The 22,635-nt window shown below is 34.4% G+C and overlaps 1 protein-coding gene across 5 annotated transcripts in view; it reads left to right on the top strand.

Moving 5' to 3' along the window:
* LOC140447715 (uncharacterized) overlaps nucleotides 1-22,635 on the top strand; it is a 597,936-nt gene that overhangs the window by 277,449 nt on the left and 297,852 nt on the right. For all 5 annotated transcript variants that reach the window (XM_072540522.1, XM_072540524.1, XM_072540523.1 and 2 more), the window contains 3 exons: nucleotides 20,921-21,125; nucleotides 21,859-22,083; nucleotides 22,269-22,433. In XM_072540522.1, coding sequence (XP_072396623.1) covers nucleotides 20,921-21,125; nucleotides 21,859-22,083; nucleotides 22,269-22,433 — 595 coding nt within the window. The remainder of the gene's footprint in view (nucleotides 1-20,920; nucleotides 21,126-21,858; nucleotides 22,084-22,268; nucleotides 22,434-22,635) is intronic.

Below are 22,635 nucleotides of genomic sequence, written 5' to 3'. Positions count from 1 at the left end.
TTGATAATAACCAAAATAAAGGGGGTCAAAGTAAAACTTTTATTTTTAAATATTTCGTGATAGGCATGGGATAACAACACGAAATTTGGTAAGCTGGAGTTTTTTGGGACGAGAAATCAAAATTCGCCACTAAAAATGATGAATGACGCCACATACATCTTTCAGTGCTCGTTTAATACGTTCAATTTTTTTTTATCTCCCACTCGACATACTTTTAGAATAAAAACTTGTATTCTCTTAATATTTTTACTTAGAAAAGATATACTACATCGCTGTACAACCCATTACTTTTTTTATTGTTTTATAAATTTGAATTAATTCATCATCATAAGTGGCTCGACAATCCGTTGTGGATCTTGGCCTGCTCACAAAGAAGTCGCCACTCCTGTCGATTCCTGGCAACTTCCCTCCATCTTCTAACCCCTAGAATCTGTAGGTCTTCTTCCACATCATCAATCCATCTAATTCGTGGTCGTCCTCTGCTTCTTGTGCTTCAATTATTTATTGTAATTAATTTGAATTAATTACAATAAATAATAATTTTAGTTTAGAAGGTAATAGTTACACCTCCCTAAAACCGCGATAGTCGGTGAAAGTCGGCTACTCAGGTATTCAGTTGTTTTGCTATCGAAGTAAACAGTGGTGTGATGACGATGAGTAGAATACTATTTTGCTGATGTCACGTTGCCCAGCAACCGTCGATTCTATTCGTCGTTGCTACGCAACCTGACGTCAGCAAAATAGTATTCTACTCATCGTGGCCCCACCGCAGGACATGACTCACATATCGATTAGATTATCTAAGCAGTGAACACTTATTTTACTGTTGTGAGTAATATGGAAAGTGAAAGCAGTAAAAGTAAACGACGTCCAAATTTTTCGATGGGAGAAAAAACTATTATATTCAATGTGTATTGTGGACTCCGTGAAAGGAATAAAAGTATGTCGGTCAACGATGTAGTTACCCTGTGTAGTGATTTGACTAAAGTTTCGACGAGAAGTGTATACAGAATTGTAAACAATTTTAAACAAAGTGAAGGCAAATTGAATGATGGACCTACTGAAACCAGAGGTAGAAAACGCATTCAGCTTGAATATCATACCAAATATGCTATTCGGAGGAAATTCCATGCTTTCTTTTTTCGGAACGAAATCCCTACCTTAAAGAAAGTTGAAGTTGAAATAAATTCCGATAATTCAATACCCAAAATATCACGACGAGTTTTATTGCGGACATTAGAACAAATGAACATTAAATATATAAAAAGAAGCAGGAATAGTGTTCTTTTAGAAAAAGATGAAATTGTTTTGTAGCAGAGAAATTACTTACAAAAAATCCGAGAGTATCGTCGTGAAACGACGAAAAGTATACTATTTAGATCAAACTTGGCTAAATCAAGGTCATACTGTCTCAAAGGTGTGGCAAGATTTGGAAATTAAAAGTCGTCGACAAGCCTTCATTGAAGAGCTTTCATTAGGATTAAAAACACCAGTGGGTAAAGGACGGAGGCTCATAATAACACATATAGGCAGCGATTCGGGTTTTTTGGACAACGGCTTGTTACTATTCGAATCCAAGAAAACCAACGATTACCATGAGGAAATGGACGCTCAAAGATTCGAAGGTTGGTTTTCAAATATTCTACCAAGCCTTGAAGCAAATTCTGTCGTTGTTATGGACAATGCGTCATACCACAGTCGACGGTTGGAGCCATCACCAACGACTGCCTGGCGAAAAGGTGAAATAATCAACTGGCTCTCTCAAAAAAATATACCATTCAATGACAACATGTTGAAAGTACAATTATTAAACCTCGCGAGGATACATATACCCGTTTTCAAGAAATATGCAGTCGATGAAATGGCTCGTGCAAACAACATAATTGTACATCGCCTCCCTCCTTATCATTGTGAGCTGAACCCTATCGAGATTATATAGGCTCAAATAAAAAACCAAGTGGCAAGGGAAAACTTGAGTTTTAAAATGGAGGAGGTGAAGCGCTTGTTAGCTACTGCCATACAAAATGTCACACCTGAGTCTTGGAAAAATTGTATAAGACACACTATAAAAGAAGAAGATAGAATGTGGGACTTAGACACAAGAGTGGACATTTCGGTTGAACTATTAATTTATCAATGTAAATAATAGTGATCGCGATAGCTCTTCATCAGCCGACGAGTCGTCTTCATATGATGATTAATATTTTAACTTCTTGTGGAGGTCGAACCATTTTATTAAGATTACTTTCGTCTGTAAGTTTGTTTTGTTAACCTAGTTTTCAAACTAAAATACATTTTGTACCAATATACTTTGCTCTTAAAAAAATGAATACTTCTTATATATATTAGGTATATTCGATTCGATTTATTTTATTTAATTATAATATATATATATATATATATATATATATATATATATATATATATATATAGGTGTGAGTGTTTATATGTTCACTAAAAGTAAAAGTTCACTTCATGTAATCGGCAAGTTCAGAATTGGATTTTCATAATTATGTAAATTAGTATATTTAAAATATAAGTAATTCCAATGAAAAGAAACCTTTTATTGAAATAACAGCAGGGTAAATCTCTCTACCTGCCTTTTTGATAATTAATTTTTGTAACAAACAAAAAATGTCATTAAAAAAAATTATAGTTTGTCATTAAATGTCATAGAAAGTTTCTTTGTCTCGTATGTTTTGTACAAAATTATGGAATTTGAAAGTAAGTGTTTTTTTGTGATAAGAAGTATACACTTCATATAAGTCTCATATCACATTATATTAAGATTAATTTTTAAAAGTCACTGCAACAGTGTGAACGATACGCTACTGAATGCTAAGCTAGGAAGTCAATGAGCAATTTATCTCTCTCTACATTATGACAACGTTGATCTACAATTCCTTTCTACCGGTCCTAGAATGCGTTGTCATGTATGACTTTTACAAAGAATATTATCGTACTTTAGATGTTTTCTATATATAAGTATTGTATATAAATATAATATACATAAATATTGATGTTACTAAATACATTTTATTATATACCTTAACAAATACAAAACGATCATTAATATGATAATTTTGCTGCATGTCAATGATTAAATGATAAATTGCTAGAATATCTATCATTACAAACTGGCAACGATGTTGTTGGATTATCGCTTTCACAGTTCGGAGAATTTACTGCCTACAAATTTGATTCTCAAGTATAGGAGGACAAATTCGTTAAACTTCCCGTGCTCGAATCGGTATCAATAAAGTGTTATGATCATTTCGGCCTATCCCAGCCTCATCAGAAGACACTTGGGCTGATACAAATTCAAAAGGGCACGGGAAGTTTAACGAATTTGTCCTCCTAGGCCATATATTTGGCCATTTAATATATATATATACTAATGCCCAAAATTAACGCACCACCTTAAATGTACCAAAAGTTTGAAGCTATTTTTCTTCTGAACGAATGATTAGATTTTGATGATGTTTTTTTTTTCATATTATAGGTCTATTCCTAGTAAATCAATGTATTAATGTTTTCTGAAAAATATCAACGTTTTACCCGTACACGGGGTGTAAAAATAAAGTTGTGTTTTTTCATTGTTTTCTGCAACACCCTGTGGAATTTATTAGAAATAAACGCTACATCTTATTATTATGTTGAGATAAATTTGTTCTTTCTTAAGATTTTCGTGAAAAAATTATCTCGATATCTCTATTATCAAAGATTATACAGAACTTTAAATGTAACAAGTTTTTATCAACATTTAAAGCAAAGAAAACATTACTTACATAAACTTTATTGACATTTAATACAAATAAAGCCTAAGAAAATATAACCTAAATATTCTTTAACAATTGCCCTTTCCCAAAAACACTTAATAACGAGTACTTCCACCTCTACATCTAATTACTTCTTCACAGCGGTAAGGCATACTTAAAATCAAGCAGCGTATTTGGTCTTGATCAATTGGATCCCAAACTTCTCTCACCATAACTTCTATGTCGTCAAGAGAGACAGGTGGTAGTTGTCGGCTCCTAAGTTGACGATCAATAATATCCCACAAATTCTCATTAAAAGAAAATTATTTCCTATGTAAGGAGCTAATGGAACTACATGGTTAGACAAAATGTCTAATATACCTTTCACCTGTTAAGAAATCTCTTCGTAAAGCAACAAGGTCCGTTTGCGCTGTAAGAGATATTCCTGCCCAAACCATTACAGATCCACCATTGAATAAAGTAATAGGTCGTATATTACACTGTGCGTAGCGTTCTCTTGGCCTTCGATTAACTCTCACAATGAGCTATATAAGCAATATCACGATTCATCAGTGAACAACACGTACTTCCAGTCATCAACATTTCAGTCAAGGTGCTCTCTGGCAAATTGTAATCTACTTCTACAATGATTTACGTTTAAAGCTCTGACTGGTATCCTTATTTGCAGATCTTTTTGTCACTTGTATTTGTGAATGTCTCATTGTGAGAAAACGTTCTCTTATAGCACGAAGCCTGATAAACAGATCTTGTCGTGGTGTTGTAAGTTTTTCTCTTCCTTATGCACACCGTTTCGTATGGTCTTTTGTTTCTCGAAAACGTTGAATGACTCGTGATATTGTAATATGAAATACCCCTAACCTCAAGCCTATTTCACGATAACTTAAGCCTACATCAGCTAAAGTAATTGCTCGGACACATTCATCTTGGCTCAGATTTCTTGAAATTGAATGTTGAATTTTTACAATTCAATAAAGTCACGTTACGCTTTGAACGTACTTTTCTTTTTTGATAATAAAGATATCGATGATTTTTTTACGAAAATGTTGAAAAAAAATGAAACTTTTTTAAAGTATTAAGATTAAGATGTAGCATGTGCTTTAAGTAAATTCCACAGGGTGTTGCAAAATAAGATGAAAAATTAAATTTATTTATACACCCCGTATCTAGGTGAAATGTTGACACTTCCCAGAAAACAATAATACCGTAATTACTTAGAAATAGGTCTGCAATGAGCAAAAAAAATTATTGAAATCCAATCAAGGATACACAAGAAAAATAGCTTAATAATTAGGGTAGAGTTGAGGTCGGGCGTTAATTTTGGAGAGTAAAAATAACGCAATGCTTTGAACATACTTTTGTTTTTTGATAATAAACGTACCGTAATGATTTTTTTACCAAAATGTGAAGAAAGAATGAAGCGATCTTAAAATATTAATAACATGTAGCGTTTGTTTCTAATACATTCCACCGGGTGTTGCAAAATTAGATGAAAAAACACAACTTTATTTTTACACCCTGTATGTAGAACACCGGGAGATTTTATCTTCTCCTCCTGAAGTGTTGCTCACTGCCTGTTGGGGCAATACCTTCGATCTGGTTTTAATTATAATAATTAATTAAAATGTGTTACCTTAAGTTGGCGATCACAAATTCTCGGGTAAACTTTAAAAAACACTTACAACTTGAAAAACTTTATTTTTCTTTAGTTAAACATTCTGTGATGAAAAAATGAGCGAATTATTTTTTAATTAATCAAATATGACAGTGACAATGACTGATGTTTTTTTTAATAAAATTGAGAAGAGAGTACGTGATAATCTCGCAATTCTGTGCAAAGAATATATGCAATATCTATCGTGCATTCTCGGGTACAACTCGACTTAAAACTAAAAGTAGTTGTTTATTTTGAAATGGATCATAATTTTAGGTTGCGCTACGCAACATAGTCCCCCCCTTGATGTGAACGCATCAAAAAAAATATTTATGTACAATTTGAAGAAAAGTATAACTAAACTAAAAAAAAACTACTAAAATTCTTGAAGGTGAGTCATAGGAAGAGGACACAGTTTAGCAATAGAGCGAACGTATAACCCTTCAGGAGTTCTGACCTTAACAACTCTTACCTTGTTGTCCTTTCCCGGATATGTCTCAACTACCCGTGCTATAGGCCATTTGAGAGGAGGCGAGTTTTCGTCCTTAAGCAAGACGAGATCATCAGGCTTTATGCCTACCTGAGGAGTGAACCATTTAGGTCTATTTTGAAGCCTATTAAGATAATCGCGAGTCCAAACCTTCCACATATGCTCCTGAATTCTTGTGCATTTATTCCACAGAGACAATTTATTTTCTTGAATATCAGAGAGATCTGATTCAGGATAAGACATTAAGTTAGATCCAATAAGGAAGTGTCCGGGAGTAAGAAAGGAAAAATCGGACGGGTCATCTGAGAGCGCACAGATAGGGCGTGAATTGAGCACTGCTTCAATCTGCAAAAGTGCAGTGGATAGTTTTTCGAAAGTAAAATTGGAGTTACCCATTATTCTTACGAGATGATATTTGAAGCTCTTTATGGCAGCTTCCCAAATACCACCGTGGTGTGGTGAGCGTGGAGGGATAAACTTCCATTGAATTTGTCATGAAGTAGCGAAAGAGCGAATAGATTCAGAGGTATCACCTTTGAGAAGCAACTCATAAAGTTCTTTCAATTGATTTTTCGCACCTAGAAAGTTGGTGCCATTATCGCTGAAAATGATACTCGGATTACCCCTTCGGGCGATAAATCTTTTCAGAGTCAATAAGAACGCTTCAGTAGAAAGACTGGAAATTAATTCCACATGCACGGCACGAGTAGCTAAACATACAAACACTGCCATATAGGCCTTAGTAAGGGGAGCTCTCTTGAGTTTAGAGGTCTTGATTGGAAATGGACCACCAAAATCAACTCCAACGTTTATAAATGGACGTGCAATTTGAACTCTTTCCCTCGGGAAATTAGCCATGATTTTGGAAGCGACTTGTGCGTTAAACCGGTAACAAGTGAGACAATTTTGTATTATACGTTTGATTTGTCGAAGACCATCAAGAGGCCAGAATTTCAATCTAACATTGGACAGTGTATTTTGAGGCCCAGAATGTAGAAGTCTTCGATGTTCTCGGGTAAGTAATAAATTGACAATATGTGATTTTGAGGGTAACAGTAGAGGAAATTTCTGATCATAGGAAACATCTGAAAGGAGAAGACGACCGCCTACTTGTATCATTTGAGAAGAATCTAGAAAGGGATTCAATTCATTATCCATTAAAAATTGGATTTCCGAACTGAAGAAATGAGACTGGGTCAATTTGATAATCATTAACTCAGAACTAGAGAGTTCATGTGTAGTGAGAGGACATGTACTTCTATGAGACTTAGCTCTTCAATTGTGAATAAAACGAAGGCCGTATGCAAAAGCTCTCTGAAGTCGAGTGAAACATGAAAATTTGCAGAGGGCATCATACACTTGTGAATCTGGTTTTCTGATCAGATGAGTAACCCTTTTGAGTTCAGGCAGTTCATCAACATTAATACTCGAAGGACCATTATATACAAAGAGGTTGAAATCAAAGTGTGGATCTGACAAAAATTGAGGACCATTAAACCAAAAATCACAATCAAGCAACTGCAAGGGTGTAGCACCACGAGATAATATATCCACAGGATTGTCTTTCGATCGTACATGTATGGTTGGAGGTGAGTTCTTGAATTTGAGCTACTCTATTGGCTACAAAGGTAGACCAACGAGAAGGGTGTGAATTAATCCACGCGAGGACGATTTCGGAATCTGTCCATAAATTGACAGAATTTATCTGAGATTGGGATGGAATCAAGACAAAAAGAATTTTCGTAACAAGATTAGAGAGTAATAATACTCCTAGAAGTTCTAATCGAGGAAGAGTCACAACTTTTACAGGACTAACACGACTCTTTGAGGAGATTAGATTGCAAGAGATAAAGCCATTTTCATGTGATGTTCTTAAATAAACGCAAGCACCATACGCGCTAAGACTTGCACATCCGAAAACCCATGTATTTGAGTACTTGTTACATTGCTAGAATTTTGCAGCAACCTAGGAATCTTGAGATTGGAGAGGTGAGGAAGTGTTTGTAAAAATAGATTCCATTCTGTAAGCAAATTTGGACTGAGGTGGTCATCCCAATTCGACCTTTCTAACCAAATCTTTCTCATAATTAATTTGGCAGATACCACTACAGGGTTAATCAATCCGATAGGGTCATAAATAGAAGCAATTAAAGAGAGAACTTCTCTTTTTGTATAGGTATCCTTAACCGTAACCTTTGGCACAAGAACTGAAAAATGATCGGAGTGAGAATTCCAACATAGCCCGAGAATTTTGTTCGTGTGATTTTCAGGATTGATTACATAACTAGCTTCATTAGAGATATGAGAAATACCTGCGAGAAATTCAGGTGAGTTTGCACACCATTTATGAAGCGAGAAACAAACGAGGTTTAAACATTCGGTTAATTGACGATGAATTTCGAAGAGTGTTTCGAAATCGTTACAGCCATACAGCACATCATCGATATAACAGCAATTTAAAAGAGCATCACTAGCCAAGGAAAATTTGTCGGAATTTTTTTGAGCTAATTCCTTAAGACATCTAGTGCTGAGAAAACCGGAGTTATTTAAGGCTGTTTTATCGGTGCACCAAAACCTAGGGACAGTGTTTTCTCTGTTATTTACCGACAAAATGTCTCGAAATTTGGTCACGTTATTCGAAATTATGTTGCCTTTAAACTGATGGTTTTACTTTTTTTATTTTTTTAAACTTCTGTTGAAAAATTGGAATATACTGTTTAACGTTCTATTATAACCAAACTTTTTACGCCCATCACTCGAAAGAGTTTTTTTTTTCTGTAATCGTTGATTTTTGTTTCACCTTTCTGTGTCCAGTAATAATCGAGAAAAGCGTGTTCCAACTTTAAAGAAAATTGCTAAAAAATACTGAAATCTAATAGTGAAACGTGTTACTCATCATTGGCGCTTAGTATCATCGTTATCGCCTTCGTGACGTCAAAACTCATGAACGTACGGTCAGTTAGTTCGTGTTAAAACTAATTTTGTCATCAAGTGCCACCAATCACGCACTTCGATGTTCATCGCCCTTCCTTCTGGAACACATAATTAAATTTAATTGGTTGAGAAATGAAAAGGTTTCATATAAAAGTTAATTTATCTTTAAATATGGGACATTTTCGGATCTCAAGTCAAGTGAGTTAGTCAGTGTGTGTTTTACCCGTGTAGGGTAGCACTTTGCTCGAAGGGCTCTGTTTCTTTCTAAGACTCTGAAGCTGAGTTTTTTTTCTTCTTAGAAAGAATGTGTTTTATTTCAACCACCTAATAAAACCATAATGGCATTGTCTCTTCAAGATAATGCCACAATAAGAGCGTACCGACCAACTACGCAATATTACACCATATTGCGCAATAGTTGGACAAATTAATAAACATGGAAACTTGCACCAAGTTGCAATCAGTTTTTCCTACGTTTATTAATTACACCGGAGACGACATGGCGCCCAACCTTCAACGAACTCTACCACGACTCCGAGATGTTAGAGTTCTCATGCTCCGCGATCGAAAATCGCAAAAAGTTCCAACACGATGCCTGCATCAAAACCACTCAAGAAAACAGCGGGGAGAAGCATCGGATGTTAGTACACCAAACTAACATGCCGATATCCACCTTCTGCAGCCCTGAAACCGTCGATGTGCCATATCTCCGACGAGCCAGCCTACTTGATGCTAAGTACCTGATGCAATAGATGTCTCCGCAGTAGCCAGTCACTGCCTGCCCTACCATTATGTGGTCCAGAGCACCACGGAGGCTCAGGCAAACTCGCCTACGACACACCGGCGACATGCAGATGGGAAATGTACAGCTAGAGAGGACGAAGCCGCCGTAGAACGAGAGCACGTCGTCGAGGATGGACCTGCAGATGCTGTCAACAAAACCGACCACCGCCTGTGAGTGTTTTTGTGCAGTGTAAGTGCGCGCTACGCGAGTGTACGCGAGTGTAGTGTGTGTTAGAGGACTTGTAAGTAATTTGACAATATAGACATATTCATTTTGATATATTTCATGTTATATTTAATATATTTTATGCATTTTTTTTCTTTCCTATATGTGATTTGTAAAAAAATTGTTTTTTTAAAGTTTTTTAATAAAATCATCTTTTTTTATCAGCCTCAGAGTCTTCAAAGCAGGGGGGATGTCATCAAGTGCCACCAATCACGCACTTCGATGTTCATCGCCCTTCCTTCTGGAACACATAATTAAATTTAATTGGTTGAGAAATGAAAAGGTTTCATATAAAAGTTAATTTATCTTTAAATATGGGACATTTTCGGATCTCAAGTCAAGTGAGTTAGTCAGTGTGTGTTTTACCCGTGTAGGGTAGCTCCCTAGAGCACTTTGCTCGAAGGGCTCTGTTTCTTTCTAAGACTCTGAAGCTGAGTTTTTTTCTTCTTAGAAAGAATGTGTTTTATTTCAACCACCTAATAAAACCATAATGGCATTGTCTCTTCAAGATAATGCCACAATAAGAGCGTACCGGCCAACTACGCAATATTACACCATATTGCGCAATAGTTGGACAAATTAATAAACATGGAAACTTGCACCAAGCTGCAATCAGTTTTTCCTACGTTTATTAATTACACCGGAGACGACAATTTGAATGGAGAATAATGTATTTGTTGTCATTAAACTACCCGTCGGCCGGCGGCACTGAGTAAAGATGGTCTCGCGTAAGCAGTGTAGAAAAGTAAGTGATACGCCCATTTCAAATCGCAGTGTGCTTGGACTGCTAAAACAGCCTTAATCCATGAGTGACAGTTTCGAGTTGAAGACATTTCAAATCCTCTTGAGGTGAATCATGCCATAAGATGTTCAACAGAAATACCTGTTCGGGATTTACTCGAATTTGCCTGTACATAAATGACGTAGATCTGCTACAATACAGTATTTAAATAATCTAAAATTTATCAAAATATCGAATAATTCGCGTTGTACCGTATAACCAGGAAGCATTATGTCATTAAGACTTAGATTTGAGGTAGTTTTCATACTGCCATCAAAGACAACACGCAACTTATTTGTTACGCTATCCTTTAAAACGCAATGGTGAGGAATAAAGTATTTTAAATCAGAGTGAATATTTCGAGTGGAGAGAGAGGCACATATCTGCAATGTCCAAGTGCAATATATTCATGAATAAATTGTTTATACTGTGCGTATAATTGATCTGACTTGATCAGTTTCTGTTCGAGGTTTAGGAATCGCTTCTTTGCGAGGAAAAACGATTCGCCCAATTTTTTATATTCGTTGGGAGATTTGAAAGGGAGATCTACTTGGAATCTACCAGATGATAATATTTTAAGTGACGATTTAAAAATGTCTTCGGCCTGTTGCTCCGAAGGAGTTAGGATTTTTGGAGTACAAGTAGAAGACGAGATTTCTTCTATTTCCCAAAACGACCGTACGAGTGAATCGGTATTTTGAGTTTGAACGAACAAGGATACTTCATTTCGAGGTTGAGTATTTTCTTGAATGTTAAGTATGGAATATGGGTCAATTGACCCAGAGGATTGAGGTACATTTCCACCTACAAGATATCCGAGATGAGTATTTGTTAAGGTAGGAAGATTAGGGCCTAATTTTATTAACCCGTAAGTAAGTCGAAATAAACATCTGCTCCAAGTAGCATTTGAACTTCGGCAGGAGTACAAAATTCTGGATCAGCTAGGTGAATGTTTGGTGGAATTTTGAGAGCATTAAAATCCAATGTAATTTGAGGGTGCTTACAAGTGATGGTTGGGAGAATCGCACAAGAGAGTGTAAAATGTTTTGTGGGATTGACATTTGAGAAAATATTTAAATCTACCATTTTATTCGACGTCGAACAGATTTCGGATATCCCAGAAATTTGAAGACTTTTTGTGTAAGGAATACATTTCAAGCGACTTGCTAATTCCTCAGTGATAAACGAAAGCTGACTAGCTGAGTCTGTAAGGCAGCGAACCTTAACCGGGTTATTATGAGAATCATAAATTGTAACACATGCTGTTTGGAGTAGAACCTCCTTTTTGCCTGAGAGTGTAGAGAGAGATGATGCTCGGTAGACATCATTAGACTGAGATTGATTTGCTATTCGTGGGATTGCAGAAGAACTTGAAGTTTCGCTTTGAGTATTGGGATCACGAGATACATTAGAGTGAGTACGAGAATTTGGAGTATCATGCATATTGTGAGACTGGCGAGTATTTTGAGAATTATGATTTTCCTGTGAGTCTTGAGAGTGACGAGTGTTTTGGAAGTGAGTGTTTCTAGTGGGTAGACTACGAGAATCTCGATTTGTTCTTGAAATGAAACGAGAACTATTTGAGTTATGAGTAGAAGCGTTAGAGAAGTGGAGCAATGTGTGATGTCTCCTGTTACATTTAGCGCAATTTGACGCAGAGGTACATGAGCTTGCTGAATGACCACTAGCCAAGCAGTTGAGACACGCTTTCTTTACCTTGACCGTTTAAAAACGCTCATCTTCAGACATATTTAAGAATTCCCGGCAAGTGTATATTTTATGGGAGTTATTTTGACATAAGAAACATTTAAAATACTGATTATTACTACTATACTGCAAATTATTGCTAACTGTGTTAAGAGAAGTAAAACGAGAAGGTTGTTTTTGTTTCGGAGAATGAGAGTACTCAGGAACAAGATTTTTGAGAATTTTGCATTTTCTTTCAATAAATTCAAGGAACTCCATTAAACTTGGGAGTTTGTTTATATTACGCTCGGTTTCAAATGATCTTTTAGTAGTATAGTCTAATTTTTGAGTAAAGAGATTTATGAGAATTAAATCAGTGAGTTGATTCGAGATGTTGAGGTTTTCTAAGGCGGCGAGATGGCTTTTAATTTGAGTTAAGAAATCCCTTAGAGCATGTGCATTGGGTTTTGTAATGAGTGGAGCATTTAACAAACTGTTCAAATGACTGTTTACTATTAAATATTTATTTTCAAATCTATTGCATAAATTTTGTATTGCAATTTCAAAATTGGAATCAATTATTTCTAGATTGTCAATTAACTTTAACGGTTCATTCCTTAACACTGATTTGAGATAAATAAGTTTTTGAGCATTAGATAACTGTTTATCATTTGTTATTAATTTAGTGAAAACTTCAAAAAAACTGGACCATTCTGAGATTTCGCCCGAGGAAAAAGGTATTTTTAATTCTGGCAACTTTACATTTTGAATTGTGCTAACAGATGGTGTTACATTTGTTACAATAGGTTGAGTTTGAACTGCTTTTGCAGATAATTGCGTGCTTTTCTCGTACAAATATGAATCTAAATTATAATACTGTTCTTCAACTATGTCCCTATCTGAACAATATTTATCAAAATCTTCTAATTCAAGTTCCTTTTGTAGGTTGAGACTCGCGATAAGTTTCATTTAATACATTTTTGCGTGCAATATATTGACCGCAATCTAAAACTACATTTTGGTTTTTTGAGGCAAATGTTTGAATTCTAGTAATACAAGCTTTAGTATGCCCTCTCAATTTTATAATTTTTGCAACATCAGTCATTTTGAACGTGAGAAAACATAATACAAATTTTAAATATAACAAGAGATACTTAGTATCATGAACTAAATAATATTACCATAAAAATCTACTTATAATCACTGCGAATCTAAAATCTAAAAATAAAATGACATGCGACGATGCAAAAAACAATTCGTAAAAGTTACAATAAATTACCAAATCGCTCTTTAAGTCCAACCGCGACCACACATAAACTCCTTATCCCTTGCAAGTGTCGATGTCGATATACCGGCCTCTCGGCGCTAATAGAACAGCCTTGGATCCTGGAACCGCCAAAACTCCAATGTGTGTATATAAGAGAATAAAAACTGTCTTTTCTTTGCGAAGAAATGAGGAAACGAGTGATGTTTTTTACGAATAGCTAGAGAAAATCTTGAGTACTGCGTGAAAACGCCTTTGCAGAAACGAGAGATGATCGCCCTCGTGCTATAATTAATGAAAATTCAGCTTCCAGCTTTACATAAACGGGAACAGTTGCTGTATCCGGCTCGTTAGGAACATGTAGAACACCGGGGGATTTTATCTTCTTCTCCTGAAGTGTTGCTCACTGCCTGTTGGGGCAATGCCTTCGATCTGGTTCTAATTATAATAATTAATTAAAATGTGTTACCTTAAGTTGGCGATCACAAATTCTCGGGTAAACTTTAAAAAACACTTACAACTTGAAAAACTTTATTTTTCTTTAGTTAAACATTCTGTGATGAAAAAATGAGCGAATTATTTTTAATTAATCAAATATGACAGTGACAATGACTGATGTTTTTTTTAATAAAATTGAGAAGAGAGTACGTGATAATCTCGCAATTCTGTGCAAAGAATATATGCAATATCTATCGTGCATTCTCGGGTACAACTCGACTTAAAACTAAAAGTAGTTGTTTATTTTGAAATGGATCATAATTTTAGGTTGCGCTACGCAACACTGTATATAAGTAAAACGTTGACATTTCTTAAAAAACAATAATATAGTCATTAACTAGAAATATACCTACAATGTGAAAAATAAATCATGGAACCCCTAATAGATATAAAAAGTATTTGGTTATTTTAATAAGTTATATACTAGGGAATATTATAAAAATTATTTATGTGAGGGCATTTTTAAGAAATTAGCATATAATAAGTGTAAAAAGTTTTTTTTTTAATAATTATAATATTGTAAATATATTTAAGTGAGCCATGTGCATAGGCAACCAAAAATACTCTGAAAATGACATTCAAGTGATGGTTGCGAAAATAAAGTGGGGTTATTTGTTATTTAAAATGTTTAGTTTACATATAGTTACGGATTAGAGGTAGTGTAATTTATTAATTTAGGTTGTTTAAATTACATATAAGTTTATATTCTGTGAAAAGCCTAAATGTCAACAAAATTCTCGATAGAAAAGTAAAGAATTCTCTAGAATACAGAATTTAACCTTTGTTTACGGTAGAACTTTCTCGAATATGGTTATGTCTGTGGATCGAAGATATACTTTTTATTACTTACAAAACTCGGTGATTTGGATTCAAGAGGAGTCCAGCCAGTCAGTCAGTCAGTAAGCAGTCAGACAATTAGTTATTAAGAATACAGACACAGTTAGTTACAATTAGTGAAGTCAATTGTTCAGTAAGTTCAAGATTAGTCAGTCAGAATTAGGAAGAAGTATAAAATTATGCAATAATCAGTGATTTAGTATGAAAATTTGATAGTATTGGAAAGTATATTAGAAGAATATTATTGAAGATTAAAAATTATGTTATGTATAAATGGTGATTGGATAATGGAAGAAAGTATTAATTGAAAATTAAAATTATATAATATAGTTGGTGATTGGATATTGGTATATTAAAAAGAAGAATAAATATAAATGCTATTAAGAAGAAAAATATTTTAAATTGGTGGAAGCTGATAATTGGAAAAAGGAATTTCACAAAAACAAGTATAACCGAGGCCGAGAACGAAGACATTGAGTGGTGATTAAAATCTATATAGTGGAGAACAGTTCATTTAGGCATTCAGTGACAGAAAGGTACAAAATTTTGTTAATATAATTTAGTTAGTGTCATAACAATTTCAATTTTAAAGATAGTTTGTTTAAAATTTACATTGTCTATATAATTTAATTAGTTTCATAAGAATTTCAATTTAAAGATAGTTTATTTTAAATTTACATTGGCTATGTTAAATATATATGTGTGTTTCAGAATAGATATAATAAAGATAATTTCAAAAAGTGCTTACAAACTAATTCTTTGAGAACCGCGATAAAAACCCTATATATATATATATATATATATATATATATATATATATATATATATATATATATATATATATATATATATATATATATATATATATATATATATATATATTCCGAGAAAGATTTCTGCGGTTAGTACAATTAAACTTCTTCTTCTACTTCTTAGAGATCTTTCGATATGTTTAATTCTGAAGCTGCTTTTGGTTAATTTCCTGGGAGGTAGATTGCCAACTATCCCTCCATCTTTTAGGTGGTCTTCTGTCTCTTCTTGTTTTGCCCACTATTGTTCTTAGGGATTTAATTTCGGCAACCCTTAGCATCTGTTTCGTTTTGTTGGTATCTTCGCGCACTTATATGTCATATGTCATGATCGATCGTGTGCAAGTCTTGTAGATTCTAATTTTACTATCTGTGCGCATATACGGATTTGACCAGACTATCTCCCGCAAATGCGGATGCTTTGTTGATCTGACTCCTTAGGTCCTTCACTGGATCGTGTGTGCTTGATATATCTATGCCCAGATATCTGAATTGCATCACCTGTTCTATGGGGTTGTTCTCAACCACTAACTTACATCTGAGCGGATCTTTTGCTATTGTCATACATTTAGTTTTGTTGGTAGAAATGGTCATATTTAGTTGGCGGCTTATTTGAAAGAACTGAAAGAGCTGTCTCTGAAGATCATCTTCTGATTCGGCAATAATTGCTGCATCATCTGCGTAACACACCATACCAATTCTTTTGTTGGCCATTCTGTATCCGAGGTTGAGAGATGTTACTTTGTTTAATTTTGCCCATGAGCAGGTTAAACAAGAAGGGGTATAAACTGTCGCCTTGTCTAATTCCTCCCAGTGTTGGAATATTTTCAGTGAATTGGTCTCCTGCTCTAACTTTGGTTACATTGTTGTTATTTAGGTTATGGACTATCTTTGTTATTTGTTATGTTGGTCGGAGTTTTTTTTTCTATTAATATATTTAGAATGTCTCCCAGGCGAACCCTGTCAAACGCCTTCGTCAGATCAATGAAACAAATATACGCTTTCATGCCGAACTCTATGACTTTTTCTTTTATTTGTTTTATTATGAATAATGCATCTGTTATAGACCGCCCTCAATTAAACAATTAAACACAATAAATTAAACTTATAGGATTAATACTATTACAAGAATTAATATTAAACTCAACAGTCTTCCGGTTTGAACCGCGTCGATTATCATTGCGCCGAGCTTTCGACTTTTCGACATCCTCTTTGATGTCTTCTTCAGAGCTTCCGAGGTCTCAGTCTCCCGAGCCCCCAGACACTACTACACTGATCACTAACCAATGCATTACTGGTACTGGTAACAGAGAACGGTTCATTTATACCGTCGATGATGACGTGGTTTTGGTGGTGGAGGTTGGCCTGGGGGTTAGTGTGAGGATTGGCGCCTAGACAGTTTGACCTTTTTTCAATTTCTATTGTTTTTCGGACAATTCTTGGTTTATAGAAGCGGATGAGAGCAATGGTTCTGGAATTTTCAAAATCAATTTTGTCCTGTATGAAGATGGTGTTGACCTAGAGCTGAAATTGAATCGGAATTGCGAACACGAATGGAATGTTCATATAATTCTATGATTTGCCTTAGATCGTATAATTATAGGATCGGGGGCAGTATGCACAAGGAATTTCATAAACTCCGTGTTGTTCATTTGGAATGTTTTCTTTGATTGATCGGACAATTTTGTCAGTGACACCTTTGATGTAAGGAAGAAAAGCTTTGGTATGATGAGGTCTAAGTCTTTGGGTTGAGATTGAGTTTGAGATTGAATTCTGTGGATGATCCTAATGTCCCATGATCTTCATGATAACGTCCAGAAACGGTAGGGATGATCAGTTTCCACCTCCATCGTGAACTGGATACTAGGATGTATACCATTCAGATGGGTTTGAAAAGTCACCAAAGCATCCCTGCCATGGAGCCAAATGACGAATTTATCGTCAACATATCGCAGCCAACATGTGGGTTTGAGCATTGATGTGGATAGTCCTCGGGTCCCTATTTCTTCCATAAAGATATTGGCAAGTACTGGAGATAGTGTGGAGCCCATCGGGGCACCATTTATTTGTCTGTAGAATTGATTTTGGAAGATGAAATAAGTATTGGACATATAACACTTATTTGTTTACAGCATTATTTTTCAGAATGTTAGAGTTTCGTCTATAGCAATGTTTGTAAAGAGTGAAACGATATCGAAACTTACTAGAATGTTTGACGGTGAGATAGGGTATTGTTTAAGAAGTTCGATGACATGAAAAGAATTTTTTACGAAGGATGAAGCATTTTGGTCGAAAGGTTTGGCCAAGTACTTGGCCATTGGTTATGTAGGATAATTGTATGCACTCAAAATGGGACGTATAGGAATATCGGGTTTGTGAATTTTGGGTAGGCCGTATATTCGAGGTGTTCTGGAAGACTTTTCACGAAAACGATGGATATATTTGTTATAAAACACAGTACAAGTTCTAAGACTTGCACAAACAGATCGTCGAGTGATCTGAAGCAGGGTACAAGTTCTAAGAGCGACAACAATAATAGACAGTTAAGTAATGTCCATCCAGAGGCAGGAACAAGTTGTAATTGCAAACGGCCGCTCTATACGTAGTCTACAACTGTCACAAAAAAGAAGAAGGAGTCCTGGACTCGACAATATTCTGGAGATTACTTACAGTTCTGTTTTATAAAGGATATTTTTAATATTGTTTTGAAGATATTTTCTTGTGGCATTTTAAAGTAATTACTATTTTAATGTGAATCGTGGCTTATTTCCATTAAAATAGTAATTATAAAGGTTACTGATGACAAACCATTATGTGTTCAAATAAGTCCATGGAACCTTTAAATTTGAAGCGGCACTATGAATTGAAGCATCAGGAGTACAGTGGTAAGCCACTAGATTTTTTTATAAATAAAAAGATAATTAATAACTACCAAAAAGACTACGTCTTTGAATTTTTCTCAGAACGCTCAATCTGAAAACCTTGTACTGGCTTCTTACGAAATATCAAAATTAATTGCTGAAACCGGTTATCCTCACACAATTGCCGAGAAATTAATAGTTCCAGAATGAAAATAGTAGCATCTTGGATATGTCACAAAAAGCAGGAAAAGCAAGTGAATTCGCTGGCTCTATCAAATAAAACAGTGAAGCGTAGGATTGTGGAGATGGTAGATAATATTGAAGAAACTTAAGAGGCCACTTAAAGGAGTGTAACTATTTTTCCTTGCAAGTTGATAAAAGTACAGACATGTCAGATAATACTAATCTAATGTATTTTGTAAGGTACGATTTTGAAAATACTATTCGCAAAGAATTTCTATTTTGTGAATTGAATTTATGTCAACAAGAACAATGGCTGAAGAAATATTTAATCTGATAGCTACACTAATGACATGGAATTGAATGGAATAAATGTGTGGAACTAAGTAGCGATGGAGCACAGGTAATGGCAGCCGATCGTACTGGACTTTTTTCGAGGAACAAAGCCGTAGCACCACAATATGTTTGGGTGCATTCTAGCACCAATAGAGAGGCATTCGCTACCAAAAAATGCCACTGCTTTTTACCCAATATATGCAAGAGTGTGTAAAATTTATAAACTTTATAAAATCTCGCCCACTGAACTCAAGAGTATTCTCTGCTTTGAGCAAATAAATTGGAAGTGAACATGAACATCTTTTTTTACACTGCGAAGTGCGTTTTCTATCAAAAGTGAATGTTTTAATAAGACTTATTGAATTGAATGAAAAAATTTCAATATTCTTAGAACAACATCCACCAACGGCTAGGCAAAGTTAACAGAACTACAAAAAGAGTATAACGTGAATTCATTTCCGGATGAGATTTCAGCAGCTTTCAAGGAACACCTGCTAGAACTGGAGGCAAATCTGAAGGAATATTTTTCCCCATCCACAGCAACAAAGCATGGATAAGGAATCCATTTGCAATGGACGGAGAATCCGAGACAGGATTTCCGGATTTGGATATTGAGTCAATAATTGAACTATCGTGTGATAGGGCACTCAGAGACATCTTCGACAAAATACCACTGAGAGATTTTTGGCTGTCTTACCGCCAGGAGTACCTAGTTTTAACAAAAAAAGCGATAAAGTTTCTAATTCCTTTTGTTACGACCTATAAATGTGAGGCAGGGTTTTCAATACTGGTTTTCCTCAAAAATAAATATAGGAACCGTTTGGAAATCGAACCGGTTTCCTCCAAACGCGAAATTTTTAGTTAACCAGAAATAACTGCATTCTTCTCATTAATAAAGTATTTAATTTTTATTTTGTTTTATTACATTTTTGTTTGAGCTAATGATTCTTTATTAAAATATATAAAACTATAATAAATATTTAAATATGGTTTCTTGCATAACATCAATATATCACAAAAATTGCTACCTCTCACTATTAATAGCTCAAATACAGTTATTGTTACAGATTTTTTCATTGAAAAAAAGAAGTATAGTCATGAATAATGGGATTGTATATTTATTAATTTTCATTAAAAACTTTTCATTCGTAAATACTAAACTATAAACGACTATTCATTAAAAACTTTTAATTCGTAAATACTTACTAAACTATAAACGACTATAAAATTTAAAAAATAATTTTTTTTTTAATTTCTGTTGTCTTATTTTGTTAAATCGCATGTACATATTTTTTTTTTGTTTAAATATTGGCTATGAGGATATATCCTTGGTTACTTACTACTTACTACTTGGTATAGTAATTTCTTGTCACGACCACTCGGTCAAAATTTAACCAACGACGTAGTAAAAAATAATTACTAAATTTACTAGATAGTTGAGACTGGGATCTGCGAATTAAGTGTATGACAGTTTTTTCTTTACGATAAAGTGTTGAATTTCATTTTTAAAATGTCATAAATCTTTTGTTAGGCCAGCACTTATTTATAAAATGTAATTTTAAAAAGTTTATCTTGTTTTCTTTTGAATAATTAGGTATAATTATCTGCTTCAAAAAACGGGAAGTGTAAATAATTAGGAGCTGTTCTACACTCCTCTACATATTTGAAGTGTGGTCGCTAAAATATGCAGTATTATTAAATTAGAAGCATGTTGACCTGTCACGGACTGCTTATGGTGTAACACGATCTTTTAAAACCAAAAATTTAGTTCTGTTTAATTTAATATAAATTCAGTTATTTCTTAGAATGTTGGCACACAATGGAGAAATAAATACATTACGAGGCAATGTAAATTTGATGAAAGCCAGAGAGGGTGTTATGAAGAACGAAGATTTGGGTAACAAATTAAAAACTTTGTATCCTGTAGTCGAACCAAATCTATCTGATTCTGGATCTGCTGATTGCGTCCTGGAATTTTTAGTGCATGCAGGAAATAGAACTCTACCAGAGGTAATGTTTAGGTATATTTAAGTAATTCATTATAATTTACATGTATTTTAATGAAAGTAAAAAACATATTCAAAAAAGTGTGTGAGAAGTTGGCAAATATATTAAATTAAAATGTTTTTTAGAACGCCACTGCTATAATTGCTAAAAGAGATACTATTTTTTTCGCTATAAAAAATTTCTTAGAATTCTCTACTGCACTCTATTTGAATTGGACTATATAGTTGGCCATTTACTTGTGTATCATGTTTCATGTTGCAGATAAGTGGAATTTATCAAGTACTCGTAATAATTCACTTAATTGATTTTAATGGATTAATCTCCTATACCTGTTCTACTCATTATTAAGAGTCGCAGAATAATAAACAGTGGATCATAGGTGTGGCCAGTTTTTTTTAGACTAGGTGCCATTGCTAAAAGTCGCGCCTTACTTCCCCCCATATACTTTTTTTTTTAATTTCCAACAGTGGTATTTCTAACAAAAAAACCAAATTGTTTATAAAATGTAATTATATATTTATAGTAAAACATTAAAACCTTTCTAACGAATATGAAACTTTGTGTAGTTGTTGTTTCTAAAAGTGAATGGTCCCAATTTTCGCGCCCCTAGAAAGTTACTGTGGATTTCACGGCCCCACCGGCATCCGCTGTGCGCATATATGCAGTGAATATTAGATACCTACTTGTAATCGAACAGAAACTGTTTGTGTCTTAAAAATTTTTAATTTATATTTAGGCTGTAATGACAATGGTTCCGGAGGCTTGGCAGAATGATCCCACCATGTCTGAAGATAAACGTGACTACTACCACTGGGCAGCTTGTACTATGGAACCGTGGGACGGCCCAGCTTTGATTTCCTTTACAGATGGAAGACTGATAGGTGCCATTTTGGATCGTAACGGGCTGCGGCCTTCGAGATTCTATATCACCAAAGACAATATGATGATTATGGCTAGTGAGGTAAGTGGTTTAAAATAAAAAGAATTAAAAATGTAGTAAGGTAAGAAATTAGTAAAAAATTAGAGAACAGAATATTTTCTTTGAATCCGTGAAGCGTGAATTTTATATTATGAAAATTGACAAATATCTTCAGTGGGACCTTGTTTGATTTCATGTCCATATACGTTTGTATTTCATATTTTTAGGTCGGTGTGTACGATGTAGATCCGTCGAATGTTATCGTAAAGAGTCGTCTAAAGCCAGGTAGGATGTTGTTAGTTGATACCCAATCAAAAACCGTTATTCAAGACATTACCCTAAAACAGGAAATCGCAAGATCCAGGCCACATTCAGAATGGTTAAAAGAACAGGTATGTTATAAATAATTTCATATTTAAACAAAACATATTAGAAAAAATATAGTTTAACAAAATTTAACCAGTTAGATGAGTGGCCAAAAAATTCATGTACTTACAATAATAAAAGTGGAAGATAATCTTAGAAAATCGTATAACCATGTTATCATGGATTCCTGGACAAAGTAATATTATTTTATTTTGCCAATTTTTTAAC

Source organism: Diabrotica undecimpunctata, chromosome 8, assembly GCF_040954645.1.
Source record: "Diabrotica undecimpunctata isolate CICGRU chromosome 8, icDiaUnde3, whole genome shotgun sequence".
In the NCBI taxonomy this organism is placed as follows: domain Eukaryota; kingdom Metazoa; phylum Arthropoda; class Insecta; order Coleoptera; family Chrysomelidae; genus Diabrotica; species Diabrotica undecimpunctata.
Note: the sequence above shows the minus strand (reverse complement) of the source record. Positions and strands in the feature narration are given on the sequence as shown.